The sequence below is a fragment of the Lepisosteus platostomus genome, chromosome 21, assembly GCF_059453375.1.
Source record: "Lepisosteus platostomus isolate fLepPlt1 chromosome 21, fLepPlt1.hap1, whole genome shotgun sequence".
NCBI lineage: Eukaryota > Metazoa > Chordata > Actinopteri > Semionotiformes > Lepisosteidae > Lepisosteus > Lepisosteus platostomus.
In genome coordinates, this window is record NC_142631.1 from 15,088,943 (window position 1) to 15,108,209 (window position 19,267).

Consider the following 19,267-nt stretch of genomic DNA (forward strand, 5'->3'; position numbering starts at 1 on the left):
CCAAATGTCCTGTCCACATGACTGGCCCTGGGAATATTGTGGTGTGATCATGAAGTGGAACTGAAAGCCCTGTGTTGGGAACACGAGAAACTATATTAGAATTATAAAAAGACTGTTTTGCTTACCCCAGTTCACTAAGTCCCTGAGTGAAAAAAACACATTTAAACAGGAAGGTTATTAGAAAATGTGCAGCAGGTGAAGGGAAGATGGTAGTTTTTGTTGAACCACATTGCCAGCAAAGCTGTGGGAAATGACCTGCCATCTTCAGTCACCTGACCAAGTGGCGGATGATGATTGGTCAAGTGACACTTAAAACGGGGGGCTGCCAGGGCCTCTGCTACCTACAGCAGCAGAGGATGCAGGGAAATAACCACCCGATGAGCCAGAGACCTGAAGTGTGAATTGGTTTCATGGGAAGAGGGTTTCAGACACTGAAACTGAAGAGAAACTGAATTTCAGAAGCGTCTCAGACAGAGGCTCGTCTTTTTGAAGCCAGCAAGCAGCTTAAGCTGCCCAGCTGTGTTATCAGAAAGGTACTGAAGATGTTGAGTTAGAAGCTCAAAGAAGAGCTTCTGTTTTTGTTTCGTGATTTGGGTTTATTTCCTTGCAATGTAAAATAAAGAACAGTTTTGATGCCTTCCTGCTGGATTTGTGTCCGTTTTGCCTAGACCCACCTATTTAGTGACTGGCTGGAGACAGCAGACCCTGTTAACACTGGATAACACTGAGAGTTGGCTCAAGATCCCCTTGAGGTATTTCCATGAGAGTTATAGGTTTTCTTCTTTGAATGCATACCACAGAAAATTCACCATGCATGTTCCAGTCCATGGACTACAGCTGCATGTCTGAATTCCCTTTTTAGTTGACTACTGCTGTTTGAATCCCACAGCGTATGTCTGGTTGATTCTTGCATTGGGGCCAGCACAACAGGTTCTTCATACACGACTCTCCAGGTGTGAGCAAGAGTATTCCTTGCTGATGGACTGAAAATTAGAAAGGTAGGAATGAGAAACAAAAACTGCACACATGTTCTTTTTAGTTAGTCAAATGTTTTCCAGAGTTGGTAGTGTCTCTTGCAGTGAGGTATGGATTCATAACATCTGGTAGCCAGTGTTATCAAAGAGCTTGCTGTCTCCAGCCAGTCACTAAATGAACCCTGAGAATGAACAACCAGTCCCATTGATTGGCTTCTCCAAACAGCTGTCTCAGGGGGACACAGGGCGTTCTGGGTAAAGAGGGATGACCCCGAAGAGTAAGGTCAGCCTCTCCCTCACAATGGGTCCGATTCAGCAATCCACACATTTATTGGAGCAGTTCAAACATTTTGGTTTCCCTGAGCTTTGCACTTAAAAATGTGTGCAGTTCAGGCAGAAAATAGGGTTGCTCCATTTACGCACGCCTAACACAGGACTACTGGTAATACCACACTGAACAAAATGCCGAAGTTCCTGAAAGTGTGCATGGGGTTGTGATTTCCTTGGAAGGCATTGATCTGCCTGGTTGTCTTCTGCAGGGGACAACAGCATAACAGACGGCCGCACAGTGGTACTTCTGCTAATCCCTTAGTTTACCTGCCTTGCGGAGATAACCGACAAAAAAATTCAAGAGCAGTTCTTTGCATTTAATTGTTTGCTAGTATTAGTTCAGTTTCTTTTAAAATTAATTGCATGTGTGGCATATTTTATCCATTTTCAAAATTATCCAAATGGTTGCCTGTTTTGACAATTCTGCAGGACGTTTCAGTTAGACGTTTTAGTTTTAAGAAAATCCAAAGTGCAAAAGTCACTTGCTTTTCCAACGAATTTTCAAAGCTGCATAAGAATGTCTGCATAAGATAGGAGTAGCATAAAAGAACACGGATTCTGTCAAAATCTTTAAGAAAATCATATAAAAGATTTTGAGTTTCTGTCATTGCAGTTTCAGTACTAGAAGCTACTGTACATAAAGAACAGTTTACTAAAAGACAAGGAAAAGCATACAAGGTTTGCAATGTTTACAATAGTGACAGCAGTGAATAATGTAGTTGCATATGAGCAAAGTGTATTATGCTGCAGAAATGCATTTACTGTCCAGTGCAATACTAGTAAATAAGTTTTTTTTTGCAGTGGTTTTCTAAATGAGAATAGCTGTTCTACAGCAGTGTTGACTTATTTTTAACATGACCTTACGCTTACCTTACATGCTCTTACTGTTTCTCCTTAATCTCAGGGCCCTGGGTTACAAGCAGGGAACCCAGGTCAGGTGTTGCCATGACAGCAGGCATATCCATCAGGATGTGCTCATAGGCACATTTCCTCTTGCACCGTCTGCGTTTCTCGTTCACAGAATGTGACCGGATCACGGCCCTAGTTTCCTGAGCTGCTTTTGGACTGTAAGTGCTTTAGAGTGAAAGGGTCTGAGAGGCGATTTCATCACTAAGTAAACATTTGAATACCGATGGACACATTGGCAACCGTCCAGCCTTCCTGATTGCAGCATTAATTGAAACGATTTCCTGACTTTTCTAGAAAGCTTATTTTGCCGTTCTGGAAGAGAGCCTAATGTTAATAATCCATCCAAACCCTTTTCTAAACACTTTATATCCAATTCAGAGTCGTGGGGAAGCCGGAACCTATCCTGGCAAGCAAAGGGCACAAGGCAGGATTGATCCTGGACCAGACACCAGTCCGTCCCAGCGTAGACACAAACACACAACAGGGCCGATTTTACTAGAAGCCAATTAAACTACTGGTATGTGTTCAGATTGTGGGAGGAAACAGGAGCACCAGGAGGATACCCGCTCAAACAAGGAGAAAACCTAAAAACTCCAAACAGAAAGCACCTCAGGAATTGAACAAACAATTGATTATAGCAAATTATTGGTTGATTAAGTCAGTTAAGGATTCAGTGCCATGATTGAAGATCCCTTTTCGGAAGTACAGGATGGAGTCCGAAAGCTTTCTATTGCTTCGTTGTTGGCCTCTCTTAAGATATTTCTTCTGTGAGGAAGCTGACTTCCATGTTGGACCACAGCCCAAAGCCTTTTTCTATGGCATTATTTTCAGATTTTGCTTTTGTGTTCGTTTTGCTTAAAAGCATAAACCAGACACTGAAGCTTTCTGGGCATTTCCTCCAGAAGGGAAAGAAATATCCACTTTGGGCAGCAGGACTGGGGCTGGAGTCTTTCCCAAATAGTTTCAACACAGAGGTTGGGCTCTGTGGGAGCGCTCAAGGCCACCTTCAGTAAGAAGTGTTTCCTGAATACATCAGAAAATGACAAAAAAGGGATTACACACAAGAGGCCACTCTGTCTGTTTTCTCTCTGTTGGTTTTAGTAGCTTGTTTGGCCCAAGACCCTCATGTGTTCATAGGGGGTGAAAGAACGGAAAAAGTCTTTTGTGGGGATCTGAAATGTTGGGGATCCAAACTAATACAACTGCTCTTGCCATCCAATGTGCCTCGATGCCACATATAGACCATCACCTCGCTTGCGTCTCGTGCAGATCGTGCTTGATTTGAAAGGGCAACTCTGACTGCAGAATTAAGAGAGCTGTGGATGAATTGCATTCAGCTGTACAGTAACAGTTATACAACTGTAACAGAAATCGCCTCACCCCCCCTCGTTCACTCTTTGCTCTCGCCACCCCCTGCATATTTCTGGAGAGGTAACTGGAAAGTATCACAACGCTCCATTAGATATGTAAAACTGCCCACCACATGAGGTAGGGGATGTAGCTTGTCGAACCGGCACTCGTGATTTCTGAAACGATGATTTCATGCCGAAGATCTGAGGGGCAAGCTATTTATAGAGTTGCGTCGGAAGTCTCTTTTTTATCATTTGTGATTCCTGGCATATTTCCTTGGCGCCTGGCTTTGGCGGCTGTGCTCCTGCCGTGCTCCGGGGAAGAAAGGGTCTTTCCAGAACGCCGTTGGAAAGCTAATCCATAACTGTATCCATGAGAAATGTAAAGCTGAAGTTTACATAGTGACTTTATTCTACGTGGGTTAGGGATTAGACTTAAATCTGGACAGTTGTGGATTTAGGTCTTGCATTCAGGGGAGGCCTCTACTGGTCTCTACTGGTACCACGTCCCACATGGCATCACAGAACAGGCACATAATAGCTTCTTCCCCAAAGTGTGGTTCTAATTTGTATGGAAATTGTTCATGTTGTCTTATAAGCCTTCCAAAATTATATTACACATGCACAGTGTGTGTTAACAGTACATGAATCATCACCAGCTCTGGTCTGGGGGTTTTATGAACTCGACTTCTTTTTGCCCTTAACACTCTTATCTTAAAAGTAGAGTAGATTGACCATTCTTCAAAGGGCACAGGTGGTTTCACGGTGTGATCGCTTGTTTTAGCAGACGCATTTGCTTGGCTTCTCCGATTTGCTCTGCTCAAAGGACGGGCCGCGCTAAACACCGTTTACCAGTCAAAACGGTCTTCTGGAAACACCGCCTGGTCAGACTGTGAGGAAGCCGGTCAGGAGGTCTGGCCAGCAGTGTCTCGCTGGAGGGCTGTGTGCCTCTGGGAAGGATCTGATGATGTTCTTCCTGTGCTTCTTACAGGGACTTCCTGCCACGAGGATCTGGGATCGTCACCCGGCGCCCCCTTGTGCTCCAGCTCATTAACTGTCCCACAGGTAACGACCGAGCTGTTTTTGTCTCTGATCTCCTAACCAGCTTGCACACGGCAGGTCCCACTGCCGTGTAAGGTGCCCACCCTCGGCCGGAGAAACACTGCCTCTTTTTCCACTTGACAAATCTTAAGCCAACGTAGCCAAAGTTTTGCTGTTGTCCTAGCATGGAGGAGAACCACACAAAAAAAAAACGATGTGCTGTTCTGGATGCAGAGGGAACTGATTTAACCTGACCAGCACTTCCACCTCCTGGTGATTCCAACACCTGCTGGTCTTTCATTCAGTAATTGAGACCTCGATGCCTGCTTTGTTTTTTTTTTGCCCCTAAATATTAATGTCAGATTACTTTTTGCACGCATAAGCAATCAATGGTGAATCACAAGTTATCCCCAAAAATTTACAAAACACCTTGTATTACAGATCACTGTAATGTTAGGTGGATCAGAGTTCTGCAGTGCCTTCATATTATAGTAGGTACTGAAAAAGCATCTAAAGTTGATAAGAATTGAAACTAAGATTATAAACCATAAAGACCGGTCTTATATACATTTAGATATACAGCATTTATACTTTGGAGTATTGTTTCATGATGTCAAAAATCGTGAGATGGAAACGAACGAGACTCATTTAGCCCACAGGTTTGGGAGTGTCATGGCTCTTGCATTTACATTTCTTTCCGCCTGGGGCTCAACAGAAGCAGATCAGCCCCCCTGACACCCATCTGATGGAAATGGAAATAGATTCACGTTGCTATCTAACAGGGCAGCACATAACTCTGAGCGATTCTCATGCGACAACGAATGTGCCGCCTCAGTTATAACAGCTGGCGCTGGTGCTGAGAGAGCAACCTACTTCTCCAATAAAGTAAATATTTTCTTTAGGAAAAAAAAACAAGGGCTTTCTTAAAGTGTTTGCTCCTATCAACACTGCCATCTAGTGTAATATCCAATGCTCAATGGAAACCAACTTAGCAGAGATCCAACCAGATTGAGAAAAAAAAATAGACCACATATTACAGTATAAACTTATTTACTACATAGTTGACCTTATTTTACTTGAGTGTAAAAAAGCCCCAGTGTTCTAAGGATTGACTTAAGCAAAATTAATGATTTGATGACAAACTTGTGCATGAAAACTCATCAACCGTCATCTTGAAAAATGAACAAAATACTTCGAAGGGGAATGAACTCCAGAGATCAAAAGCAGGTTTCAACCCTCAAGTAAAAATCAGTAAGGAATAAGTATAGGTTTCTAAGAAGTGTGTGTGCGGAGTTATCAAATGCAGCCTACAATTGAAATATTCCAGATATCTTTTGGATTCTGTCGCTAAACTACAGCTCCATTCCCAGGTCTCATCCCATTCATGGGGCTCAGCAGTGGTCAGTCCAAAAAATCAGGTCACTGCTGTGTGCAGTATTGGTGGGCAGGTGGTGCTTTATTTAGACTACAATTTCAAAGACTTACTCTACAACTTATTCATTTATGTGGCTTATTCCTTTATCCAAAGTGACAACTTTCCACCCATTTATACATGTAGATATATCGGAACAGTTCAAGCACCCTGCCTTAGTTAAGGGCACAACATAAGCATCTCAGCTGGGACTTGAACCCACGGCCTTCTGGGTCTAAGCCAGAAAATCTTGACCACTGCCCCAGTCTGGTCTGGCTAAATTTCCATTTTGGCCTTGAACACTCACCCTACCTGAAGATCAATCACCCTACCTGAAGAACAATCTGAAGTTCCCTTTTATTTCAGCTAGGAGTGAAGAAATGTCTCACTTCTCTAATTTGTGTGTTTGTGTAAGGTGCTGCGGGCACAGAAAAGACGATACACCTCCCTCAGGAGGGATTTGCTCTTCAGGGGAGGATAAAGAGGGTCTCCTTCTATGTGCTTTAAGGTCCTTTGAGATTAAAAACACTATACAAATAGTTTTTTTTATTCTTATGAATAATTAAATCTATAGAAATCACAAAAAAATGATTTTTATCTATTTTGAAAAGGCCTGGATTTTTTTGAAATGTGACCCACTGGTCACCAAATTCAAAACCTGGGGAGGACAGTGCCTTCCTATAGGGTAGAAAGAAGAGACCAACAGCAAGCTGCTGTTGAGGGATATTTTAAAATGGTGTGACTGGTGATACCATGGAATTTTTTTGGGGGGCTTTCCAAGGAACATAGGTCTGGAATTGCTTCCTCAAGACTCTTGAGAATATGGCAGCGCTTTATTCCAAATACTAGAAATAAGGTTTTAAGTGATATTTAAATAACTTACAAAGGTTTAGTCAGAAAAACAGGTATAGCATATGATGCCAATAACACATGAAGGCTATGAGTTAGAGTTTTTTATTGGCTCTCTGAGAACAAAAGCGACTTTTGCATTACAGCACTGAATGCTCTGTAAAATGTCATTTTACAAAGATGTTATTGGAAAACAGCACTGAGCCCTGTTTACAACATTCAGTATGTTATTTGTGCCATACAGGTTGCATTAAAAAGTAAAGGGCTGCACAGTGCTTAGTCAATTTTGTTTTTGTTGAGCTCCACGTCTGCTACAAGCCTGTGTTCAGAGGACTCTCTTCTCTGGTCAGATTACTGTACACTTGGGGATTGTTTTTGGTTGTTTTTAAAAGCTGCCCTCTCTGCCTGGGTTGACACTTGTAATCAACTCTGTCACCAGGTTGTCTGTGTTTCTAAACTAAGTCCACTTTCCCAAAGATACCTTCCTCGAACAGCTACAGTGATGAGACAGCAGGGAACAACATCAGGCATTTGGGATGCAGAATCAGGCGATTGTGGAAATGGTACAGCCAAAAATAGGATAAGGATTAAGCAACCAGCTTCACATCTTCTTTCTGTGAGTCACTGCTCCCTTAGAGAAACTGCTCATTTTAAAAAATGTGAGAATGAACAAGAACATGAGAAACAAAGGGAGGTTAATTGCGAGCTGAAAAGCAGAAAGGAAAAAGAAAAAAAAGGACGTTGCAGATACATGCCATATTTTTAATATATATAGCAGTAGGGTAACACTTGCTGTTCTACATTTTGCAAGAGCTGTCATCCGTGGAGCCTTATCCATGTGTGTGGGAATGAGAGTGAGAGAGCAGGAATAATGTACAATATCAGGGATAGGGAAAGGTAAGGAGGACAAGATAATGAACGAGTCGCCAAAGAAGTGGGAGACTTCTTTGGGAGACAAATTCCGAAGGAAATGTGAAAAGACGTGATCGATAGTTTGAAGAGAGATTCAACGAGGTAAGGTTAATTTCTGTCCTGGTATCCATTTGATCGATGATTGACCCAGACCGAAAGGTCAGTGTCGTCATGGATGAGAAATTCCCAGTGGGGAATTACTGTATCCACTTCGATCAGGAAGAGGTCTTTCATCCATACTCTGACATATTTTCCCTGAAATGGCTGGCTGGTCACTTTCCTCTTTCAGTAGTGGAACTGCCTAGGTCCTTTCTGCAGTAAGGGAGATGGGCGGACAGACATGATGCCCTTTAGGTGATTTTGAAATGGCCAGTGGAGCTGTGTGTATTCATGCAAGTGGACCTGTACAGTATTTGCAGGTGATGCAGAGAGCAGGATCAAGTGGACAAGAAGGCTGTGCAGATCAGGTGGACAGTGATCGGACATGATTGACGGTTCTGGGGAAAAAAAAGGCTCCAGTTGAAGTTTCCTCCTGTTAAATGGAGAAGATTGAATCGTCTAATTCATCTAGTAGTTAGAATCTCATCCAGGGTCAAAGCTTCGAGAACATGGCTGGGCAGCTTGTTCCACACTCCCGCTACTCCTTGTGTAAAGAAGGGCTTCCTGTTCTGCTTGGATGACCCCACCCTGCTGTTTAATGATAGAAGCCTGGGTAATGGCTTCAATAACATAGCTGGGTAGCTAGGTCTATATTCCCACAAGCCTTTTTGTATAAAGAAGTTCTCAGTTTTAAATACACTTCATCATAATGTTCACTGGTGCGGTTGGCTTCATGTTTCACTGTTGAGTCTGAGCACTGGGTTGACTTTGTCAACGGCTTTCCCTAATAGTCCCCTCACAGTCTTCCATGTTCAAAACCACAAGAATGACAAAACGTTCTAGGCTGCATTCCACCGTTTGTCGTGGTGAGAATTCCCCCTCCAAACTCCTGTTCAAACTGTTCTCTCAGAGGGTCAGAAGATGAGAACCCAGTGATTGAGTTCAATGGATGATAACTTAAGGGCAATTGAGAGGTAACATATTAATGAACAGGGGGGTGAAAAAAAGCTATTTGAATAGTTTTAGAATGTCAAATGTCATTGAACTCCAATCCAGGTATGGTGCCTCTTAGATCTCCAATCGTGTCAAGCTGGGAGGTTAGCTTTATGGTATAGGGAACTCCTCTGCAGTAGATGTGGGCTGTGTAACTATAGCACTGAGGTACCGCAGAAATGATGGACAAGACCCAGGGACAAACACAAACACCACAAAACCCTGAGGAGATGATCCATCGGGGAGCAATAAGGGTTGATTCAGTAACCTCACGAAAAGACAAAGTCTGGAGTCCACAGATTCACCCACCTAATCTTCCTAGTAGGTTCACTGGATTGGCTAGGCTTCACTTATTTCCTGTTGAAATCTCTTGCTTGTGTTGGTGTTAGTTAACGGTTTAACGAAGATCTTGCCCTGCATTTAAGCCAGTGCTCAAGGAACCCTGGTTTGAAACTTTGTTAAGAGAAACAGGACACGTAAAGCAGCCCAGCAACAGTTAAGCCTAGACTCTGAGGCCAGGAGAAACAGCAATAACATTAATGATAATGAAGATGAAAGGCATTTATACACCTGTCACAAAAGGTGTCCCAAGATGATGGCTAAACATTAAATAAGAAAATTACTGAAATAAATTACACCAGTCAAACTATAAAAAAATAATATATATAAAAAGCTGCAGTTACTGACAACACTACTGGCTTATAAGGCTAATATTCCAGCAGTGTGGTTACAGTCCTGGATTCATAAAGTAGAGGATTGTGGTTTTAAATCCCAAGAAGGGCATAGCTGTTGTAACCTCGAGACAAGGTCATTCACTTGGATTGCTTGCATAAAATGTCTAATATCTTTATAAAAAGGTGAACTACAGTATCTACATATCTTTTTTTATAGGGGTTATTCATTGTTTCTAGTATTCAGACCCTGTTTTAGCTTCTCCCAGCTATGTCCTTTGTTAATAAATGAAGGGTAACAGTATTACCATCAGGATATCCTTGTTTAAATGACCAATCTACCTCTTTAGCTTCAGTTAAAGGCCCTTTGTTCCAAGTCTAAAGTGATTTCGGGTGATGTTCGAAACCTGGGATTTTGTGGCTTTCTAATATTAGCGTTGGAGACCTCTGTCCATTCGATCTCATTGCCTGTGCTTTGCATTCGTTTCTCCTCTTATCATGGTAGTTTGGCAGTAAGATTGGGTTACTGAAAAATCCAGACCTGCTGTTGCCTGATCTCTCATCTCTTCTCCCCCTCATAGAATATGCCGAGTTCCTGCACTGCAAGGGGAAGAAGTTTACCGACTTCGATGAGGTGCGACAGGAGATCGAGTCCGAGACGGACCGAGTCACGGGGATCAACAAGGGCATCTCTCCTATCCCCATCAACCTGCGGGTCTCTTCTCCTCACGGTACGGGCCTAGCAAGGCAGGGAGGAGGCCAACAAGTGCTGGGGAGACCCCTGAGCAGCACTCCACTATCCCCACTGGGGTTTCTCCTGCAGACTCTCGGGAACTGTTCTTGCAGGAGCATTGTCAAGTGACAAGGCTGGCACATCCACAAGACGAGCAGTTTAGGTGCAAATCCATGTCTGTCTTACATTCTACAACTTGGGGGACAAATATGAAAACTCATTGATATATTTTCTAAAAGAAACATTGTGGCTTGTCCAGTGAAGCAGGATGTACCATAAGATTTTAAGCTTCTTTCTTGGACAAGTTACTCCCTAACTGTAATCATGATTGGCTGCAGTTGGCTGGATTTGCTGCTCATCAGAGTGTCCCTAGCTGCCATTTGGACACTTGTGAGCCTGTGGTGTTATCAGTGGTGTTGGATTAGTCCTCTTCCCAGCGTTAAGCTCTGCTGGTCATTCACAGTGTGAAAAGAGGCAGACAGCATCATAGTGCTACTTCCATGGAGTTGTCTTCATCTCTGGATGTTCTGAAGGTTTGTTACTGAATATCAGTTGGATATTTCAGATTGGTGGGCGTAGAAAGGTTAGAAGGAATTCACAGTTCTACATTACACAAATAAGAAAGCAGATATCTGTCTTCTCCTGCGTAGTGTTCTTCAAAGAAACCATCAAAGCGCAGTGTTTGTCTTCTTCATTGGGTTATCTGTCTCGTCGCAGTGTTGAACCTCACCCTGGTGGACTTGCCCGGAATGACCAAGGTGCCCGTGGGCGACCAGCCCCCTGACATCGAGCACCAGATCCGAGAAATGATCATGCAGTTCGTCACCAAGGAGAACTGCCTCCTCCTGGCTGTGTCCCCGGCCAACTCTGACCTCGCCAACTCGGACGCGCTCAAGATTGCCAAAGAAGTCGACCCACAAGGTAGGAGGGCACGTGAGACTCCGAGTAAGAACAGGTTGCAGAAACAAACAACTGAAGTCACAAAATGAAAGCAATATTGAAATGTTAAACTGGATTGGTCATTGAAGATACCGTGGCCTCCAAATTGTCCCCATGAATGATTGGCTTGCACTTGCCCTGCGATGGTGTACCCTGCCTTGTGCTCGTTGCTTGCTGGGTAGGCTCCGGCTTCCCACGACACCGTATGGTATAAAGCGGTTTGGCAAATGACGTGACATGACATAAACTGGATTGACCAGGCACATAATTGACTGCTTTTTCATCATGAAGGGTTAGAAACTGTTAGAAGGACCGACTGAAGGGCAGGTAATGTTGCTAGCCTTCAGTTCCAGCTCCTGGTACAGATTAGTGGGAACCCATACTCAAGCTGAATAACCATTAGAGAAAGGTTCCGGTGTGTAGGTGTAGGTCTCCTTCCATGATTCCAGCACTGCTGAGGACTGCAGGACCGCATTACCATCTTATTAACAGGACATTTCTATGAGACGCTTTGGAAAAAAATCTATTCCAATTTGTCAATCTTACCAAAAATGAATGATGATTCTGTTTTTATCAAACACCAATCGTTTTACAACCCAGGATATATTATATCTGGGATCCTGAGTCGGTAAATGAAGCAAATGGATAGAGACACGTGCCCCAGCACAAACTTTGCAGTGGTTAGCACTGCTGCCTCTCAGCTCTGGGGCTGCGGGTTCAATTCTCCAAAGACATAGGTAGGTTGACCTCTTAATCCTCGCATAGTCGCCTGCGACCATGGGTTAAGTAAATATTTACTTAAGAGGCGCATCTTACTTCATCGTGTTACATCAACAAAACCACAAAACCTTTACAGAAAACCTTTTATCAATCGAAAGAAGGGACAACTGGAGCTTCACAAAACAGTTTTCAGAACCGAAAAACACCAAGGTAATTTAAGACAAATATGATTGCATAAGTCCATATTTACTTTTGAGACCTGCGTCATATTTAATCATTTTTTACCAACAAAACCTTTACAAAACCTGTTATCAATCAAAAAAAGGACAACCGGAGTTTTACAAAACCATTTTCAGAACCGAAAACACCAAGGCAATCAATCACACTTTTTATCTGATAATGCACTTCCAAACTTTCAAAGTGCATCGATAAGGTAATCAAAAAGCCAGCAAAACGTAACCGCAAAAGCAAAAACCAGAAAAAAAGAATATATACCATGTTTTTACCTTATTCTGAAGCACGTTATATATCCACAGTGGCTAGACTAACCCACCTCCAGGCCTGGAGGAAACTGAACGTTATTGGCTTTGGAAGAGATATTTGAAACAGGACCGCCAGAAATAAGGTGATCTGATTGGTAAAAAACGCTGTCATTCATTGTATTTTCAGCCATTCGGAGCCCTTAGGGGGTGAGACTTCCTCTAGAGGCCTCAGGCTGCATTCCGCCTGCCTTCTAGCTGTCAGTCATTGACTCAGATGGGGTAATCAGTTTCTTATCAGTGCCCCTTTTTTTCACACCAGAAGGCAACTCTGAGTTTTCTTTTCAATGTCTAACAGCAGAAAAAGGCTTTCTAGCAGTGTCTAAAGGTTTTCATAGCAATTGCAATGGCTTTTACTGTTATTGCTTTCAATATTTTTTAGAATTTATTTTGGGATGCAAGAAATTTCATTCCTGGTCCAGTCTTCACAAAACATTATGCAGAATTTCTTTTCAAATTGATCGATTTGTCCCAACGTTTTATCCAAGCTAGTAGAAACCTACAAGCATTCTGACCTCTGAAGACCCCCCCCAAAAATTCCGCCTGCTGTTTTTTGTTGGTTTGTTTTGTCATAAATTGGTCTGCTGAGTGGACACATTAAGAAATAAAGCCAAGGAGGTTAGCTTCAATTTAAGACCTCAACCAGGCTCCTGCTATGTTCTGCTGCAGAGATATAACACAATGTTTAAGGGGAGGAAATTCCAGGTGGACATTGGCTAAAAGGGCCTGGAAGAGTTTGGGGTTAACTGGCTTCTGGGAAAATTGCCACAGGAATGAAGGTGTGTTTGTGTCTGGGTGCCCTGTGATGGACTGGCGTCCTGTCCAGGATGTACCCTGCCTTGCGCCCATTGCTTGAAGGATAGACTCCCTGTGATTCTGAATTGAAGAAACTGGTTAGAAAACAGATGAACAGATTTGCTCAAAAGAACTCAATTGATATGTCATTTAAAATCTGCAAGCCATCCTAGTTACCATGAACTGTTTAATAACAGACCGCTGTTGTTGGTAGTGTGTTTACAAGTAACACCACACCATGGACCTATAGGAATATAAATGTAAGTGTAATGAGTATAATTAAAAAAATGCTGTTTTCAGTCATGCAGGTCTTTTTTTAGTTGGTAAAGTTTGAGCTTTAGTAACAGAACAGCTTCAGATTTACCCACCAAGCAGTTGTTCGGGACAAGGTTTGAATTCTAGACATGATAATAATTGCTTACACTTCTATAGCTCTATTCTGGACACTCCACTCAAAGCCCTTTACAGGTAATAGGGACTCCCCTCCACCATCACCAGTGTGTAGCCCCACCTGGATGATGTGGCAGCAGCTAGAGTGCACCAGTACTCTCCCCACACACCAGCTCTGGGGAGGAGAGCAGAGTGATGAAGCCAGTTCATAGGTGGGGATTATTAGGAGGCCATGATTGGTAAAGGCCAGGGGGGAAATTTGGCCAGGACGCCAGAGTAACACCCCTACTCTTTTTCGAGAAACACCCTGGGAGTTTTAATGACCACAGAGAGTCAGAACCTCAGTTTTACATCTCATCCAAAGGATGCTTTGGGATTTTGTGTCAGCCTTACTATACTGGGGTATTAGGACCCTCACGGACTGCAAGGTGAGCGCCCCCTGCTGGCCCCGCTAACACCTCTTCCAGACGAAACCTTAGTCTTTCCCAGGAGGTCTCCCATCCAGGGACTGACCAGGCTCACACCAGCTGGCCGCTGTGAGTTTGCAGGGTGATACAGCTTTTGGCTGCAAAACAGTTGAGTACAGAAAGTGGCCATTTTTCAAAGGGTAAAAAAAAAAACAAGGAAAATGAGGTGCAAGTCTGAGCTGTGTTTGTGTGTGTGTGTGTGTGCAGGTCAGCGTACCATCGGGGTAATCACCAAACTGGATCTGATGGACGAGGGCACGGATGCCAGGGATATCCTAGAGAACAAGCTGCTGCCACTTCGCAGAGGTATGTCACAAACTCTCTCCCTCTCTCAGGAGTCGGCCTCTTTCTCCCTGCCTCCTCCCCTAGAGATGCTTACAACACTGGTGTGCTGCCCCTGCCTCTTTCAGGATCTCCGGCCGTGACCTCTGAGCTCTCTGTTACCGACTCAAACCCATTCATTTCTCATTCAAAGAGACTGGCCTATAATAACTCAGCCTGCATGAAGCTTGCGAGCTTAGATCTGGGTACATTCTCATCTTACATGGTGTAAAAGTGAAGGAAAGAAAGGCCTAGATGATTTGGAAGACTAACCAAAAATTAAATCAAAAACACTGAGAAATGATCTGCTGTTCATGTGCTATAACAAGTTTAATCCTAGCTGGCCATCTTGTTTTGATTTGATTATTACCATCAAGGGGAAATATTAGAAGAACAGAGCATTTCATCTTTGCATGTTTCAATATTTATGTCAAATGTAGCTGAATGGTTTAACATCCTGAGAGCCAATGGAAACACAAAGTACTGTATGCTCTTGAGGGGGATGAACACTTAGGCTTTACACTTAGTGTTTCAGTGTGTGGAAAAAGACTTTGGCGCTATTGGTACCATACACAATGTACTGTACTGTATTGATAACTGCTTTGCAACAACTGCAACAGTGTGCCAGTGTCATTTGGCTTGCTGTGTATCTGCCAACTCTAATTGGCAAGGCAGTAATGAATCCTGCCATGTTACTGCAATTTGCCATGACGGATGGGTTTAAGCAGCCAAGCACTTGGGTGAATGCTAGAAGGTGACATCTTTTTAATGTCTTTTGACATCTTTTGTCCACCCAAAAAATCATTTTTTGCAAGACGTCCCTGCTTATCCTTGTTCTGGTTTTGCACATGTCAGCACAGTGCAAGTATGTCTTGCAACAGGTATGAATTACCTTCACACCCATGTATGGTCACTTGCTTTGTTAAGCAACTTGGGGGCCACCTTGTTGTGAAAGGCGCTATATAACAATGAATCGAATCGAATTCCTTGGCCACAGAAGTCAAAATGGAATACATTCCTTCCTGTCCTGACAGATTAATCACCTTTAAAGGGAGTGATCTGCACAGAAATGTGTTCCTGAAAGATATGGGTCAGATGGTAGAGGGACAGTGTGGGATGCAATTCACACCCGAGTCAGAATCCGTCATGCGGAGTGATCTCACCCTGCCTGCTTCGTTTTCCAACACAATATCGTGTCCGACAGCAATCTCCTCGACTGCAGAGCTGGTGGAGTTCTTGCATCGTCATTGGATCAGTCTCCCAAGCGGTTGATGAAATCATCCTACCAGACTTAGCCATGACACCCTGTACTTCTGTAAGCTTGAGGGAGTCCTGCTGGACTTTAGTCAGGCCACACCAGTACAGGCTGCTATTTCCTCTGCTTACGGGGCTCTACAGTGTATTTTCCATCCACGCATTCAAGGAGCTCTAAAATGATTTCACTCACAGAATTCTCGATTTATATATATAGTTTGTTTTACTATTCTGTTTACGTCGTCACACAAAAAGTGTGGCCCATCAGCACAGATTTCTTGGAGCAGATGTGCTGAGTCGTTAATCTGTGTAGTGAAACGACTGTGTGGTGCCAAAGATGAGAAATTACTGCAGCAGTTGACGTTTTTTTTGCACCTACCATTATAAAATCATCATCAGAGAAGGCAGGGTGAAAACCCTTTCTCGTTTACACTGATGACTTGACGGTGGGAGCACATTTTATAAGCCTTGAAAAACAAGCGCCACTTCGGTTTGAGCTGATATCAAGTTCCTATTTGCATTACGTTGCATTACGACTTGAACGGTGAACTTTCCGGAAAGGTGTTTTGTTCAAGTATCATTCTTCAGTTAGCTTATAGCTTCCAATGTCAATAACTATGACGCAAAAGCTCCCTGATTCTCCAACATAACTATTGAGCTATAGTACTGCTAGGAACAAAACAAACTAATCAGAAAACAAACAAAATGCTAGAAACTGCTTCCGTTTTAGTGCCAGCTGGTGATTGATTAATTGTTTTTTTACAGCTGTGCAGAGCCCCAGCATTTTCCTCAGCCTGAAATTGCAAATTTGTGTTAACAACTGGGACGATTCTTCTGTTCCACTACTACTGATGTGACGTTTGGTAGCTGTAGACCTGGGCGAGAGAATTCTGGGATTGCAGTGCCAGGTGGCAACACCTTATTGCGAAGCACCTTGCGATTTTTTTGTGGTTGCTGAAATAAATCGTCAGGCCAGCCCAGTCCCATCCTGTTTAAAATAAAGTAAATCAAGCCTGAGGCCCAGTCCAGTCTACCAGGTAAACCAGGTCTCAGTTTCTTCCTGGAAATCCACTCCCGTTTTTGTTTGGCCTCTTTGGCTTGATTTGTCTCCCCCTGCTGGTCAAACTGGGACAGGTCTCGCGGTGGGATTCTCTGGGGCTCTCCCTCTTCCGAAAAGGAAAAAAAAAAACAGATTCCAGCTTTGGGATTTTGTCTGACATGTCTGGAAAAAAGCTCCACCCTCCCTACCGCCCCCACAACCCACTGCTGGTTGGCCGAATATGTTGCTGATCTTCACAATAAATTTATTTGCGGGGAGTCTTGTAATGAAACTGCTGACATGCTTGTTTTCTTTGCTTTTTTTTCCATTGAATCCAGATTTGGGTTGAAGCCTAGACATGCTCTGTCATCGGTCTGCAGACATTTTGCCATCTTTTTTTTTTCCATATAGATAGAATTTTTACTTTCCAGAAAATCCGAACTACTGTAGTCATGTTGGCTCTGTAATTTCAAATTTCCTTTGTGTGTGTTTTGGAGTTGAAATGAAGGGCATGTTTATCTTGAAGGGTAAAATGCCGTCTTCTTTAAAAAAAAAAGACTGTTCGCTTAATGTAAAAGATTTTCTAGCAAAACCGGGGTGTTGTGTAGTGGCCAGCCCTCCTGGAAAAGACATATTCTCCTTCCTGTTTAATTTCTGAATTCACATTCTCTCCTTCGACGTTTTCCATGCAGTGTGTGTGCCATCAGGCACAGAGTCTGCTCGCCTCATTCTGCTCTGCTGTAATGTCCTGAAACCTGCTGTGTTCCATCTCACTGTGTAGCTCCAGCCTGGATTACTGTCGTGCTGAATGCACTGTTTCTAAGCTTTGGCTGGTCCAAGACTTTGGCGACCAGAGCATTAACATGCTGCACAATTTATAACTCCTAGATAAGTACTACATTCACTAGCTTCCTGGAACTCAAACAACTGAATGTCTCCGTTCACTATTAAGGCTCCATTAGGACAGCTCGCCTCTCTGACACCATCCCCTCTGATGGCTCGGATATCCTGAAGCGAGCTCTGCGATAGCCTCTCCTGCATGCTCTCCCTTTGCCTTCCCAAGGAGCATTATTTCGTTCCCAAAACTTGGAGCTCTCGGTCTAGAGACAGCGAAGGCAGCTCTTCATTAACTCCTTCTTAAAGCGAGGAAAAAAAAACAAACATTCTTGTCCATCCGGGACTTTAATGAGACATTGACGTCTTTTTAAACTGACTCTTGTCAGTTGGTCTTGGAGTCGGGGTTCTGAGCTCCACCAAGGAGTGGGGCGAGATGTGGTGACCAGGGCTCTCTCGGCTCTCAGGGAGAGAGTGACCCCTGCAGCCTCCGGGGAGGTGGACTTGGTGAGGGGTACACCTCTCTTCCAATCAGCTCTCAGTCTCTGCAACGGCGTGTTGAAAGACGTGTTGAAAGACAGGAGGGGTTCAAAGTTGGGGCAGGTCAAAGGAGGTGGCCAAAACTTTCTTTCTCCCCCGTGTGCGGTCACGAGGTTCGTGGGTAGGTGCGAGCTGAGTTGAGACACAAGCAACATCTGCCAATGCGTAGTGGCCCTTCCCTGCAGACCAGGTTTTATCTTCACAGATCCACTGGGACGACGAGCTTCCATTCTTGAGGGTGGTAAGGATCATGTTTCAGGAAGGACTTGGCATCACTGCTTATAAAAGGGAGCTCTTTTCTTCCCAGGGTACATTGGGGTGGTTAACCGCAGCCAAAAGGACATCGATGGGAAGAAGGATATCCAGGCAGCACTGGCAGCCGAGAGGAAGTTCTTCCTCTCTCACCCTGGGTACAGACACATGGCAGACCGCATGGGCACCCCTTACTTGCAGAAAGTGCTCAACCAGGTGAGCTGCATCAGTACGGAGCTTCGGAATTCGGTTTCACTCCAATGATATTTTGTTGATTTAATTCCCGATTTTACAAATTACAGAAGCAAACATTTTAGTGTAACTGTAGGTTTTCATAATTTTTCAATCTGCTTTTAATAATTATAATAACTCCTTACACTTCTATAGCACTTTTTCTGGACACACCACTCAAGGCGCTTTACAGGTAATGGGGATCCCCTCCACCACCAGTCAGGAGGTTTGTCTGAACATTCACAGCTAGATGTAAATGCATCACATGCAAAAAAAGGCATCATTGGTCACTGCCGCATTCGTGCCTGTGAGGGAGAGTCCTTGCTTTGGAAAAACAGTTTGCCTTCGAGGCCTGTAGAAATGGTGGCCATGTGCGTCGCAAGAGCAGGGGGTATTCATGAGACTTCTGCACTTTACCCCCTCCCCCCAGCAACTGACCAATCACATCCGGGACACCTTGCCTGGTCTCCGGAACAAGCTGCAGAGCCAGCTCCTGTCCATCGAGAAGGAGGTGGAAGAGTACAAGAACTTCCGGCCGGACGACCCGTCTCGCAAAACCAAGGCCCTGCTACAGTGAGTCCGAGCCCCGTCCGCCTCTCCCACAGCCTCACCGGGGTAAGAGCAGGGGCAAAGAGAGCGTTACTGAATGAAGAACGGTTTTTCGCCCCCCCTGGA

General features: G+C 43.9%; 1 protein-coding gene across 9 annotated transcripts in view; it reads left to right on the forward strand.

The window, feature by feature from the left end:
* Positions 1–19,267, forward strand: part of dnm1a (dynamin 1a) — a 111,383-nt gene that overhangs the window by 23,504 nt on the left and 68,612 nt on the right. For all 9 annotated transcript variants that reach the window (XM_088614678.1, XM_088614677.1, XM_088614675.1 and 6 more), the window contains exons 2-7: positions 4,554–4,627; positions 10,120–10,269; positions 10,989–11,192; positions 14,329–14,427; positions 18,417–18,577; positions 19,023–19,165. In XM_088614678.1, coding sequence (XP_088470804.1) covers positions 4,554–4,627; positions 10,120–10,269; positions 10,989–11,192; positions 14,329–14,427; positions 18,417–18,577; positions 19,023–19,165 — 831 coding nt within the window. The remainder of the gene's footprint in view (positions 1–4,553; positions 4,628–10,119; positions 10,270–10,988; positions 11,193–14,328; positions 14,428–18,416; positions 18,578–19,022; positions 19,166–19,267) is intronic.